The sequence below is a fragment of the Lipophrys pholis genome (genome assembly GCF_963383615.2).
Source record: "Lipophrys pholis genome assembly, chromosome: 13".
Lineage (NCBI taxonomy): Eukaryota > Metazoa > Chordata > Actinopteri > Blenniiformes > Blenniidae > Lipophrys > Lipophrys pholis.
In genome coordinates this window covers 14,313,002-14,327,923 of record NC_137632.1, presented here as the reverse complement: position 1 = coordinate 14,327,923, position 14,922 = coordinate 14,313,002, and the positions used below count along the sequence as shown (strand labels likewise).

Below are 14,922 nucleotides of genomic sequence, written 5' to 3'. Positions count from 1 at the left end.
AAAAATCATATATTCTCTTTTGTTCAAACATTGATAAAGCCCAGCTCTAATCAATTATGTACTGCATGGATAATTTATACCGATAACATTGTGTCCAAATACATTCCATCATCTAAATTCAGTTCAGTTGTTCTGTGAAATGAATTTGTGTTTTGTGCAACAAGCATTCAATTCAGCAATATAATGAATACTTTGTTTTCACATTATGTAAAGTAATGATCTAGCCTTTTGTTTAATGAAAAAGGTTGTAAATAACCACGTCATTCAGTTTAATAAAAATTCTCATCAACAGAATAAACAATCACTTCATAGGTTACCGGTCGGTTTACATTCCCACAAGCTCCTGTGTTCATGAACTCTGGGTTATGACCGAAGGAATGGGATCAGAGATACAAGTCAAAGCGTCAGTCAGCCTATTGAAGACATGCCTGGTATTCCTGGCAGATTATGTCACCAACCACTGACATGGCCACTAAGCAGGGGACCAAATTAAAGGATAGAGCCACTCCAGTCTTTTCTCATGAGAAGAACTTTTAACTATCACGCAGAGATTTCTCAATTATGCTTTTACTGAGTTAAGAGTTCCTGCGAAAATCAATTTGAAGGATCATTCTGTTTGTGCGAATTGATTGTTTTGTTGGAAACTTTTGCTTGACTGCAGAACCATTTTAGGAATGTCTTGTATTTCAACGAAATACATATTGCAGGCATAGCCTATTGAACGCTTCACACCGACAAACACATATTGCCTGTGCATACCCCTGTTGTAAGTTGGATGGATGGATGGGTGGATGGATGGATAGACCAGTGAAGATGGTTAGGATTGTGTTTAATAGTCAAGTCAAATTACTTACTAATGGCACAGAAGAAATGTTGAAAATAAAGTATCCAATGAGGCACGTCTAATGTCATTTTAACACTGATTGTGGACAATGTGGAAGTCATATGTTCCCTCTTTACATCGGGGTTCTCCGGGGAGCTGATGGCGGTCAACGGTCTTGCTCAGGGACCCACAGTTCGCTGTGGGATTTAAAACATGCCTGATGTCCACTTCTCTAGCGTCTATGCCACCGCTTCCAAAGCCGTCCTCATTTGACCCATCCTATTATGAGGAGTGGTGGGCTGCCATTAAAGCACCCGGGGGAGCGTGTGAGAGAAGGGCAGTTCCTCAGGAACAGACAGATAACCTGTTGGATCTGGAAATCAAACCAGTCAACACGAGACCCCGAACAGGCTTCTGGATGTTACCACTGCTCACAGATAGAAACGATACACTCAAGCAGAAATGTGGGATGAAGAAATGCATGCACTAATCGGACAAAAAAAAAAAGTGTATTTGTGTTTAGTAGAGTCTAAAATAAATAGTACATTTTGAGTTCAAGTCCCGGTGTCCCCTTTGGATGCGCCCCTGGTTGTAAGAGAATTTGATGATGCTTGTGTAATAAATAAAATAATACACCCAAGGGGAAATAAGGAATTCAAGTGAGGGGCCCCTCACCTTGAGGCCCCAGTGTGTGTGTGTGTGTGTGTGTGTGTGTGTGTGTGTGTGTGTGTGTGTGTGTGTGTAAGGGGGGGGGGGGGGGGGGGGGGGGGGGGGGGGGGGGGGGTCCTCTCAAGTTTGTTTTCTCCAGCTAGACTCAAAGTACCACAATGCAACACCGAAAAAATGTTATCTCCTTAGCTACGGGTTTGGGAGCTACGCCCCGAGGAGGAGTGGGAGGCTCGCCTGTGAAAGGAGTCATTGTGGGGAGGGATGAGAGAGTGTGGACCCCCCCCCCCCCCTTCCTTCACGAGCAGGTCAGCAGTGGAGGGATTAGGAGAGACTCACTCACTCACTGCTGAAACATACGGGGCGATTGCGATACGTCTGAATCATGCCCGTCGTCATTACTACCGGCTGGGAGTGGAGCCGAAATTGTGCAAGATACGGATAACAGCGAGGGAAAGAAGTCGGTGCGGGTCGAGTCACGCTTCAAGGTTCCTTCGCTCCGTCCGGGTGTGTGTGTGTGTGAGAGTGTGAGTGTGTGAGAATGTCGGGGAAATGTCTGACCCGGAGCTCCGCCGGCCGCTGCTGCCGCCACGACCCGTCGCTTCATAACCTCCCTCACCCACTCACATGTGTTTAATGCTGGAGGAGAAGGAGAAGAAGAAGAAGAAGAAGAAGAAGTGACCTGGATAAACCTGCGTGCGAGGCGAGCGCTGCGTGCGGGGACCGTCCTTCACTCTCCTCCTCAGGCGGAGCTCAGAGAAAAGTTGTGCTCGCTGGTTGAAGGAAGGAAACATGGGGAACGCAGGGAGCATGGACCAGCACACTGATTTCAGGGGCCACAACATGCCCCTCAAGCTGCCCATGCCGGACCCCGGCGAACTGGAGGAGAGATTCGCAATCGTCCTGGTAAGAGAGCGAGAGATGAGAATACTTCTAAGTTCCCGTGTCTTCTCTTTGTTCCCCTCCACGCTTCAGTGTCCTGGGACGGGACAGCTGTGTGTAGGTTGGACCCCTGCTTGTCCAGCACGCCTGATCCTTTCTTTGTTGTACAGATAAAAAAAAGATCAACTTAAAAAAAAAAAGGTGCCTATTTGTTTTTTTATTGTTGTTCCAAATCCTTAGGAGCTCCATCTGTTTCTCTGAACCCATATTGGAAAGTTTTCTTTTGGTGTTTGTCACACTCATCCAAACCAATCAGATCAGTTTTCTGATCTGAAACTATCCACCAGCATTTAAAACTTTACTGAACCCCCCCCCCCCCCCCCAAAAAAAACCCTCATCAAACATACTAAGATTCTCCGTGGTCTTCTCATGCAGCACTTTCTGCTTCTGTACATTTCCTAGAGCTGACACATGAGACACCTGCAGTCTTTACATGGCAAATAGTTGGTGTAACTGCCCCCACCCCCCTTCTTAACTTTATGAGTCCAGATGCCAGATTACTACTGAAGTTTTAAGTGCCCAGCACGCCTGATCTTTTGCAACATCTGTCACATCATAAAGTGTCAACAAATCTGTCAACAATTATGTCACCTGACTGGACATTCCTGTGGATCTTGAAAGATGTGGCAGCCTTTGAAACGGTCGAGGTGGAGAACGGGGCACTGTGAGATGGATCGGGGAGATGAAGAAAGAAAGTGGAAGGAAAGTTTTAATTGGCCAGCATGTTGTTGACTCGAGTCTTTTAGTGCCTGCTGGAACTGTTACTGAGGTTATCGCAGGCTATAACAAGTAGGTTTTAGTGTTCCAGCACACTGCTTTCTAGTCAAAGCACAAAGACCTGCGCAGACAGGTGAAATTTGATAGCCGGTAAAATGTGGGTCAAACGTGATTGTCGTCTGGCCCGGTGCTCTCATTCACATTAGCTGCTCAGCAGTCGGAATTTGACTCCAGATCGCTTGTTCTTACCGATTGTAACCTTGTCCTGGACAGAAGAAAGGGATTTTATTTTATGTGTTTATTTTTCTTGTCACACAGCAAATCGTTTTCCGCGATAATGTCGGCGGCACCGATCTATTCAGCCTGTAAGCCCATTACAAAAAGCGGATCAAGTTCAGGTGGAAGTTAAATCGCTGGGTGGCAAAGTGTCGTGTCGGGGTGTGATTGCTGCTTGTCAGACACTGATGAATCCCGTTCTGTGCTGGAGGCAGCAGACTCCGGGACGGGAGGCTTGACGTCACACCGTACAGGGATTTGGGCCCGTCTCCTTAATCACATCGATCGTAAATGTCCTACGTCATCTGATCATCAAGAGTTAAACCTCCTTCAGGTGTGGGCTTGCGAATAAGAAAAACTATTAGGATCCATATAGTTTACTTTCCTAAGCTAATCATCCTAATTCTTTCCAGAAAACAAACCAAACTCTACCTGTCTAATTGGAGGATTTCCGGGGCTGGTCTGCAAAGCTGATCCTCAAAGCAAGTCATAACCCCACCCCGCCTGCTCACTCCCCTCCTCCTCTTCCTCCTCCCTGCTGCCAGCGTGAAGCCTCGGCTCTTGGCGGGATGGAAGCCCTCCAGCATTTCAGGAATGTCGTGCTATAATCACATCATTTAGTGTTATTGACTCCCATTTAAATCCCAACGTGTGTCAGCTGTGGCTGATGGCGGTTGAGTGGCACTATGTGACTCCGATGACCTCACTTCAGTTTGACTGGCTGATTATTAGGGGCGATAGCTCTCCGTCCTCTTTGTGTTCTATGCTGACGAGTCACGATCAAAGTGTACTTGGCTGCTGAGCAATGGATGTTTCATCTGCTGGTTAATCATCAGCAAACACAATGATTTATTTAGATTTTTTTTTTTTAAATACCTCAAGTTTGATCTTGTTGTGTAATCTGTTGGGTTCTCACAGTTGGTTAAAGACCGCGCTGTTTACTTGCTGCTCGTCGTAGATTTGATCAACAGACAATCCCCGGATCCCAGCAGGGGGGGGGGGTTGGATTAAAGACTTGGGCTGTGTGTGATCACATTCAGCCAGTCACCTGAAGTTCTCATCCAGGACATACAGCATTCCAGTGTCCATGCTGGGATGTGAAAATTCCCCCTATTCAGATCTCTGCTCATGACTCCCATCAGCTGAGCTCGCCACAACCGTGTGTAACCCACTTGTAGAATATGGCTGGAACTTTATATAGTTGTAGAAGTGATGCTTACATGTGCGAGGCGGGAATTGGTTCTGTTTATGAAAGTGTCGACTGAAGGTCAAAAAACTCCAGGACCTTGTGAAGTCTTTCAGTTTTCTCTGACAAGATGAGTGAATGGTCCTTGAACCCAAGGACAACAACAAACAAGCTGTGTATTTAGGAAAGCTAATCATTTTATTTGGTCTACACAAGAAATAAAAGACCTCACTACAAAATAACTCCTCTGCCATGTTTTTTTTGTTTGTTTTCCAGTTATATTTTTGGAGTGGGGGAATTAGTTTAATAGTTTAAACTTCAAAAAAGGTGCATAAAGGTTTGAATGCTTCTGCTGTTTCAAAGCTGTGCAGAGTTAAAGTTTAACCCGCCTTCCCCGGATAAGCTTGTGTTTGGTGTTATGCTGGTGGTTTACTGCCGTCTGAGTCTGCAGTTTCTACTAAATGAGAAGCTCCCAATAAAGTTCTCGTCTCGTGAATCTTCAGAGCCAAGACCTGAGCTTTAAAATAGACTCTGGCGAGTTGTGACGTAAAAACCTCATCCTGGCTCGGAATGAATAATTTGTGTCCACGTGTCCTGAAGTTCAGTGGAAATCAAACCCAAGTTTTAATTGGTTTTGAAGGAATGCAGATTTCCATAATGCTGTATTCACTCCAATTCACTTTTTCTTCTGCCCTCTGCTCGGCATGTTTTGTCAGTGTTGGTTGTCGTCATGTTTGTCCATTCGGGATCTGCAGTTATGGTCTCGTTGCTGTCGCTTTAGTGACATAAGTGCACTGCAGAAGGCTTTGCGCATGATTATAAGTTAGTCTTCTCAGTGTTTAATCTGCACATTACAACACGGTGATCCTCGTCAAGGTTACGTCATGGCTTCTTCATATCAACATCCCGATTCATACATTTACCCAGCATGCATTTCCTGATCAATTAGACTCGATTTAGCCAGCTATTAGAGGGGCTCAGCAAAGCTTCACAGAGGAGCTTCATCGCTCAGTCAGTCGACAAACAGCAACCGAAAGCATGTGAAGTGAAAACAATCAATCTTTGTGAGTCACATGGACAGTATTAGTCGGTCTATACGCTCCACATTGGACCAAAGCACGATGACTCTTTGGGACAGGAATGTGGCCTCCTGTCTGCTGCTCTGCCACAGCTCACCGCAGAGTTGATGTCGAAATTGAATTGCACCCACATCCAGGATGCCGTCCACTTAAAATCTCAGGGCTGTAGTGTTTGCTGGATATCATCAAAGCAGGCTGGTTTATGGTCATTACTTGTTAAATGACATATGGGAGACTACAGGCTTAGCTCTTCTTGTTATCGCTGCTCTTCTCAATAGTCTACACAGATTAGATCTAAGCTGCTTTGTTTAGAGGCTGCTGAGGAGCCACGAGCTGCTGCCATTTCTGTTGTGAGGTACTGCATCTGAAATGTACCCCCCCCTGATTAATCACAAGAGAAGCCCTCATGTTCAGAGCGAGTCTCATTTGTCACCCTGACAGATCTGGAGTCGGCGTGCTTTTCAGACGTGTGGAACTTTAAGCATAATTGGTTCTCAGAAACATGAATTCTCCCAAACACAATTTAATCTGCCATTGAAATTAACCCTGGATATGTGTTTAAAACTGTTTGAATTGGGGCTTTCTTATAAATAAGTAGTAAAACTTTATGTAGAATAGAAATGGAATCGCTCATAGTGACAAACGAGATTATACGCTGACAGTTATGGTGTCATTCTCTTGTGTGAAGACACTTAAACCCCCATGTGTTACAGACGTATGTGGAGCCAAGGAAGTGACTAAGGTAACGCTCAAAACTTTTTTCCATGGCGACTCTTCTTCATTAAAAAGCGGAACAATGGGTATTGTCTGAGGCGCAGAGGGTGAACAGTGGCTGAATCTCGTGCATTGGGCCCACCGAACAGAGACACTCTTTATTCAGCTTGGAGCCCAAGACGCAGCCTGGCACTGGACCCAGACCCGGCAGGGTGCGAGAGGCCACTGCACGCACCCATATCTGTGTGTGTGTGTGTGTGTGTGTGTGTGTGTGTGTGTGTGTGTGTGTGTGTGTTTGTGTGTGTGTGTGTTTGTGTGTGTGTGTGTGTGTGTGTGTGTATGTATGTGCTTGGGCATGTGTGTTTCTACTGTGTTGGATCCCCTGGATGCTCACCCACCAATTAGCTGTAACAGAGCTGAGCATAAAATGCCTGGGGAGCAACAGGATCTGGCAGACAGTGTTCTGGCCTTTGCAGCCCCTCAGAGAGAAAGCGAGGTGCGGTGGTGTTAAGCGATAATATGCTGCTCAAAACCCTGAAGCGTAGCCTGGAGGCATCTTCCCTGACTGGCAGAGGGTCAGCTGATTATGTGAAAGCGAGGTCTTTTGGTTGTGTGCAGGGACCGCTGAGCCGAAACCACTGAGGCTTCAATCAAGTATTGTTGCGCTGGGTTCAGTTTTGACATCTGCACATTCGGGGGGTTCGGGGTTTGTTCTCTGCTGTGTGGGTGGCAGACTCTGCTGGGTACGCCAACCAAACATGACACGTTGACTTCAGATTACCTTTGAAACCTTTCAACAGCTTTCAGTGTTATCAAACCTGGGTATAACAGGAGTCAACCTTCTTTTGTGTGTTTAACAAAGAGCCCAATGCATCAGCTGAGAGACTCACTATTCAGTTGAACATTTTCTTTGATGATGGAAACCGTATGAGAAGAAAAACACAAATATTCCTGAATATTGATCAGTTTTGATATCAAGCCAGAGTGATTGTTCTTATAATAATATAATGATATTGAAATGTAGTTTGTTTTGTGTAAACTGCAGATGTTCAACGGTGCAGGATTAGAGAAAAGCTCACTCTGGATCTTTCATGTGGTTTGCAGTCCATTGTGAGTGTTGTCTTGCAGGACCGGTCCAAGGTTTGCACAAAAGGTTGAAAGCGTCAGGGATCTGTGGTGAAGTGCATTATGGTCTGGGTATGTTCCGGCTCCAGATTGGCAGCCTTTCTTTTTGTTCAAAAGCAGTTAATGTTCTTGATATTGAGCTTTTATCAGAATTAAAGTCCTCAAACGTCTGTGTCATTGTGACAAATGAGATGTTGTTGATGATGTTGTGACGTTCCGCCAGTTTTGTCTTAGTACCACTTAGGTTGTTTGCATTCCTGTTTTGGTGGCCTTGAGCTTTATTTCCTATGTTTGCAATTAGATTTTACAGTGAACTGCTGAATCATAACGATCTAATTTGTTCTCCGCTACACTCTCAGAATCTGAATGAATGTGTGAGGCCTTTATAAAGGAGAGGGCTCATGGGTGTGCCAGCACATATTTAGCAGTTCATAAAACATGTTGGCCTTCTTTTGGACATATATCACTGTGTCCTCAATTCTAATTTGTGCTTGAATACTTCTGTTGTTGCAACGGCTCAGTTGTTTAACGCGGCCCCATTTCTTTTTCAGTTTCTTATTCCTGGAGGAGTTTTTGTCTCGAGACATATGCTGCTTTTGAAACTGCCAGAGTCCAAAAGGCAGGTTTTGTCGTGTAACGACTTGCCAGAATTAACATCTGCAGTGCAGAAAGGGAGGTCCACTTGCATTTGAATGTACTTCAGCGCTTATTGCCAGGGTTTGATTGAGGCCCCATCAGACCGTGAGACAATGCAGCAATCTGCTGTTTCAGGTTTTATTGGGCAGAAGAAGCCTCTTGCTGTGGACGCGTCGCGTGATGCCAAGGCACAGTGACACTGTGGCAGGAGTCAGGAGTCAACACAATGCTTTTCTTGTAGGTACAAAAGCCACACAGTAAGGTTGAAGGTGCACCACCCACTGTAGAACTGCAGTCCTTTCATACTGCTGAACTTTGTTGAAGTCATGTGGTTTGACAGTGTGATTTTCAAAGAGAGCAGATGGGGATGTTTTTTTGGAAATGAGGTGGAAGGGGGCAGACAAAAATAAGCAGATGTGAAAAAAAACAACATAATAATTTCAGCAAAACATCAAGGTTTAGAACTTAATCCTTGAGCAAGAAATTAAAGTGGGGAAAGTAATGGTGTGTTAATGTAGACAAAATAAAATGCAAGAATGTTATAAATGTTGCAAGTGTGCTGGTTGCAGAAACGTTTGCAGCAGTGAATCAGCTGGGAACTGGGGAAGTTACCATTTGGGATTGTCCCATTTCCCAGTTTACAGTGTTCACATGACAATAAATAACAAACAACATGGCCACCTGCTATATTGGTGCTGTTAATGTATCTCCCCGTGATGACCATAATTTAGCAGAAGAGGGAATGTGTAGACCAGAGGGGATAAGTCACATCCTGTGGTTAAAACACCATACAAATATTTCATAACTGCATAAATCAGAAATAGTTTTGAAGGATATTACACCGTGTAATAGCACAGCAGGGCACATAACATTCCAATAAATAATAACGCAATAGATGACTTAGAAATAATGTAAATGGGTTCAGTCAATGCCTGTGATGTTAAAATATTCTGATCTGATTTATCTGATTACAATCTTGCGTCTTCAAGCTGCTTTTCAGCCTTTGATTGGTGGTTGGTACAGAAGCGCGTTGCTGTGGTGGCCACCTGCCACTCCGTGAACATTAATCATCTCATTAGAAGCAATGCACTTTGTTGTGGATTCTATTGTGTTTGAGGGATAAAGGTTTCACATGTGATGGTTGAAGGGTACTGCTGTATTTGGACTTTTTCACAGTGATCATCCCTCAACAAAGAAACGTCAGCAGGGCTGACAGAGCTATCATTCCAGCTCTGATAAAGTAAAGCAGACCCCAACATGCTACCCCCGAGTAGAATCGGTAAAGTATGAAAGCAGTCAGGAGCTTTCAGGATTTGTGCCGATTACTGTTGAAATTACTGCTTATGCATGACTGCATGCAGAGCTGGATTTAAAAATATGGATCTCACTAAAGGTTTTTAACTCTGTCTTCAGTATATATGTGATATGTTGAATGGATTAAAAAGTAGAAACAATACATATTCTCCACATATATCAGTTTGCGCTCTTTTGTTTGCACCCTAACTTTCTTGAGTCATTTTTAAAAATTTGTTCTTTGAGCTAAACAACAGTTTGGATTCATATTGATTTTTGAGCTCAAACATGGACTCCACCTCAGTTCAGACGCTTTCGCAACCTTGCAACATCTGGTCTGGCCAGAGCTCCTCCGTGTTCATGTATCACTTGTTTTATTTGGACAGCTTCCTGCTGCTCCGGAGCGTCTCAATAATGTTTCCGGTATTTGGACGACATCCAGCACTGAGGCCTGTCCTTTGAGCCAAAGTGTTTTCACCCACAATGTAAACATTGCTGTGGTGTTTTCGCAGCATACCGTATAGTTGCCCACAACACAGCCAATGGAATTTTGTTGTCTGTTATGGATTTTTTTTAAATGTAATCGCTCAAGCAATATCAAAAAAAAAGCTATCAGATAGAGCAGCTTGGGAGGACAATCAAATTTGGTGGAACAGAGGACGTTAAATTGGATTCCACCCACTGACAGCTGCTGTTTATCAGAATAAGATGTGGTTTATTTAATTTTCAATCGCCCATATAGTGTGGCACATTCGAGGTAAGGTATCCCAAAGTGCTTTATGCTTGAGGAAGTTGTGTGTTGGTTAAATGGGTCGTCTCTCAGCGATCACATCCAGTGAATTTGAGTATATCAAAGGAGGTGTGACGGAATGAACCTATCGTCAGGCTGGTGTAAATGAATGAATGAATGAATGAAAAGCCACTGGAATGTGGAAGAAGAAGGACAAACATTCACACTCACCATTTGGTCAGGAGGCATCTGACTGAGCAGCTCCACAAACACAAACGTTAGTGTCGGGTCAGGGGGTCTCGGGGATTACAAAACTAATCTGAGGACAGACGGGAGACACCTGTGCCCCGAAGGAACGCCGAGGATTAGGGAGCCACACTGTGGTAATGAAGGGAGGACGGCTCGCTGTGGACAGCACATGCCTCGGAGCCATCCAGCCTCTATCTCTCTTAAGTGGGCACTTATCCCTGACAACCTCCCGAATGGATCCGATAGAGCTGGATTCTTCTGTGTCTGAGTTGCAATGCCTCCCCGAGGGCTGAATGAGAAAACTCAGGGTTTAAAGTGTATTATTCACATGCTGTTGTTGTGCAATCATGTATTATTTGACTTCAGGGATGACAGTGTCGAACGCCGCCAACCTTATTATGAAAATGTAAATGCCTTAAAACACAAAATGCTTCACTGACTAATGAAGCAAGTATTGGGAAAGAACTGAAATGCATCCATCCAGTCATTTCCGGAGTGTTGAGCAACTTTCATATATTTGTTATGACTATTATTACAAAGATGTTCTGCATGGCATCTGTAAGCGAGATTTCATGCACAGAAACGAATGAAAGGTTGAATCATTCCTTTTACGCAAGAGAGGTGTGACCTCGTCTGTTTCTTCATCAGATAGATTTTTTTTCTGTCTTGTGTATCATTTTGGTTCTGAGTGCTGAGGAAACTGTTCAGACGGTTTTGGATCAAAAGATGCTGGATCTGCTGCTGTGATCAGAGTTTGTTGTTGTTTTTGATTGCGGCGCTTTAGCAGGGACAAGCCCAGAGAGACAAAAGCAAGACGGGAAAGTGTGGGTGTGTCTGAAACTCTTTGCGGTCCCCAAGGACAAATCATTTACTGCCTGTGAGAGATATTTGAGAGGAGGCGGTGTGACTGAGAGATGCTGCTCTGCACACGACTGTCCGTTTGCCTGCCTCTTGTATTGTGTAACTGAAACAGCAGAGCGCAAGGCATCTAAATTGCGTGTTTTCACAAACCCGAGTTTTTCTTTTGCATGCTATAAGACAGGACTTTTTGATGTAATTCAGCTCTTTTGTTTGCATTCATTTGAGACATAATGGCCTCATGTCAGTTCACAGCAGGTAGTAATCTTCATAAGTTACAGTCAATCTTTAGTGGCTCTTTACGGGGTAATAATGAATAGTTCAGGGCTTGTCTATATAACGAGTTTGACTCCTGGAGCGCAGCTTTGTGTCATGATGAAGTAATCCCCATAAATGAATTAACACTATAAATCTCAGTCTCAATCAAAGAGGCTGACATTATAAAAAAAGGATTACAAAAAAAAAAAAAAAAGAATTCAGTATGGCTTAGAGTATGTGCCGTTATGCTTTGGTTTTGTATATTTAGTTCTGTGACGTGGTTGAAGGCCTCTTCTGAGCTGCAGCTGTGTTTTATAGGCGTATAGCATTAAAGTATTGGCCAGCCTCGTTATGCATTTATTAAATTATTTTGATTGGAAGTTAGAGCTGGTGAGAAAGGTTTTAACTTTCCAATCAATGTATGCACAGAGGACTATTAACATATATTTGGCTCTAAAGTAAAGTATAATGGACTCTTCCTCATATGAACAGTGACACTCCTCTCCACAGCCCTCCCGGCCAGCCAGCCTTCAAGCGGACTGTGTGTTTGCTTTTCTAGCCAGCTGTGCTGTGAAGGTGGACCTCCTAGGGTGGTGGGTGGTTGGTGGGCTTTGGGCCAGCTGTCTATTTTCACTCATTTTATGACTCAGGCTGACTAATGAGAGGATACAAGAGCACTAATAAGTTTTGTCTATTTTTATGAACCTTGAGTCTCGATGCGAGTTAAACTTTGACATCGATTGATATTTGTAGCGAGTGTTAAACTGGAGCTGGCTGCTGCAGCTACGATTGATCTTTTCCAATGGTCCACTGTAAAAATATTGTAGCAATAACGTACTGTACAGTTTAGGATTTATTTTTTTAGATTAAACTTTCATCTTAGGCTTTTGTGAGCTTTTGTAAGCCCCAAATAAATTCACTCACAAGCAGTACAGATGTGGGACAGCTGCTTTGGAGGTGAACTGTGAGTTTGGATGCCTGAAGTACACCTCACAGTTCACAGGAAGGGGTTGACCGTCCAGCAAAATAATTAATTATTTTCAAATTAATTCCTTTATTTTGATTTTGTTGCAGTGTGCAGAGAGGTTATCTTCAACAATGTTTTACTCTCACACGAAAGCCTTGTGATTGTTGAATATGTCACTTTGACTTGATAGTATATGAATCCCCATACAGCTGACATAATGATCGTTGGAACTGATGAAGTATCTTTATAGCAGGTTGTGAAGATTTTGCTTGCCAATGCACAACATTGACTGTGCACATGTGACCTCCCTTGATGGGATTACAAGTTATATTTAGTGATGTCAAATCAAGTGTTTTGCATCAAAGCAATGTAAAAATGAGTGTTCGAGTAGTGCATCCTTGTACTGGGCTTGAGCCATGCGATGTGGTATACCTGGCACGAGTTGTATCAAATCATAGTAACGTTTTAATTGATGTGGAATTCACTAATGAGCCAAATGTAGCGTGTGCTCATAGGGGTGGTCTGCCATCAGGTGTTGGTGAAAATCTGCCCGACTCTCCTCAGCAGCACCCCATTAAGAAAACAGATGCACAGATAATGTGGTTGCAGACATGGGGTAACCTGACCCCAGCGAGCTGAGTGCCTGTCACAGCTCATTAGCATTGGGATAAAATGAAGGCTGGTAGAAGTGTTGGTTTTTTTTTTTACCCGCTTTAGTTGGAGCCTCACCAAGCAGGAAGCCCACAGCTCAGTGCACCCACGGCGACTCAGCAAACCACCCGGCAATCCAGGCCAAGACTGTATCCAAACAAAACAAGGCAGAAATGGAGATGGTTTACAAGCTGTTATCTTGAGGTTGCAACTAAAGTACCACCGTGTGTAATTTAGTAAAAGTCTGAGAGGATTCCTATCACTTATTGTAACCCTCCACTCAGGTGTCAAATTGTATTTTAATGCTTTTAAGGGATAGAATCAGGACACAAAACCTTTTCATTCAGTCTGCTGCCAGATTGAGTCAATAGAGCCCGCTGGACTCTGAATTCCCTGCAGTCAGCACGGCAGCGATCAGTCGACTTGCTGCTTCTGCTGAATGCTAATTTGATTTCCTGGTCGTTCGTGGAGGGGGAGTCTGTGTGGGCCACGCACTGCACCTCCACCTAATACAACTCAACTGTTTGGGCCTGAAATAGATTTTTGTGGGAAAGACACAGATGTTCAGATAAAGCCAAGACGCCCCGTCATTGTCGGGATTTCTGTTGGTCTGCAGGTTTGTTTTTGCTCCTCCGATCAAAATGATCAATTTGAACTCCACCAACTGGTTAACTGCAAAACTGTTATGAAAATGAGCGTCATTTTTAGAATGCTGCTACAGTTTCCAATAGTCGTGCTCACCAGTAGTGGTTGGTAAGCCAGGCAGATGAAAATAATCCCTTCACCCCTAAAAAGCTCTTGGCATTGATTTTCTATTATATATGGACTCTCTTAGAATTAAAATGATTGTGTGTCGATCAGTAGCTCTGCCCTGTTGTAACATGCAACAAATTAAAACTTTACTCCCAAGCGCACTTAAACACCCAAACAAGTTCAGGATCAGCACCAGTTTACAAGGATATGGTCTGGTTCCAGCGCCGCATCACTTCTCCATGGAAATAGATTCGATCAGACTATATTCCTCATCAATCTTGCTTTCAGTCCTCCTCTGAGCTCCACTGGAAAATCCAGGAGCAAAAGAAGAGGGTGAGTGGTGATCATGCTGATAGATGGTCCATCTCATCAAAGGAGAACGGAAAAAACCAGATGATGGTTGCTAAACTTGCCCTTTTCTGAACAGTAGAAAGGTTTTTGTTTTTCCACAACCTAAAATTACAAACTACAGAACCCTTTGTAACTTGTCTGTGTTTGCCTGCACATGCCTTTAATATTTTTATTTATTTATTTTTTGGTCTGTAAGAAGCAGTTCAGCAATCAGTCCTCAGCTGGGTCATGCTCTTCACTTTTTGCCGACATACTTTGCATTTTATTTGCTGCTCATCATACTGTAGGTGGTGCAACACAATGTTTAGTTAATTGTTTGAAGTTTTCATAAATAACGGGAGGGTGGACTCGGTGAGTCATACTTCTGTTGGATAAAGAGTGACATTCGGACAGCTGCACATGAAACCAATGCTGTTAAAGTGAAACCGCATGAAGACGGGAGTTGTGCAACATGTTTTTTTTTTTTTGGGATGACGGAGGCTTGTTTTTCAGTCACAATGTGGGGCATATTAGACCTGTTTCTTTTTATTGTTGTTTGTAGTGGTGACCACTCTTACCTCAAATTGAGAAGATCTCATTTTGAGTTCAGGCTTTCTGTGAATTTTGGAACAATTTAAGCAACGCAATTGTGATGTTGACAGACATTTC

The 14,922-nt window shown here is 43.7% G+C and overlaps 1 protein-coding gene across 4 annotated transcripts in view; it reads left to right on the top strand.

Annotated features, from left to right (window-relative positions):
* The first annotated feature begins 1,740 nt into the window (after nt 1–1,740).
* fmnl2a (formin-like 2a) overlaps nt 1,741–14,922 on the top strand; it is a 46,781-nt gene continuing 33,599 nt past the window's right edge. For all 4 annotated transcript variants that reach the window (XM_080478391.1, XM_080478390.1, XM_080478389.1 and 1 more), the window contains exon 1: nt 1,741–2,395. In XM_080478391.1, the coding sequence (XP_080334517.1) occupies nt 2,282–2,395 (114 nt within the window). In that variant the 5' untranslated portion in view covers nt 1,741–2,281. The remainder of the gene's footprint in view (nt 2,396–14,922) is intronic.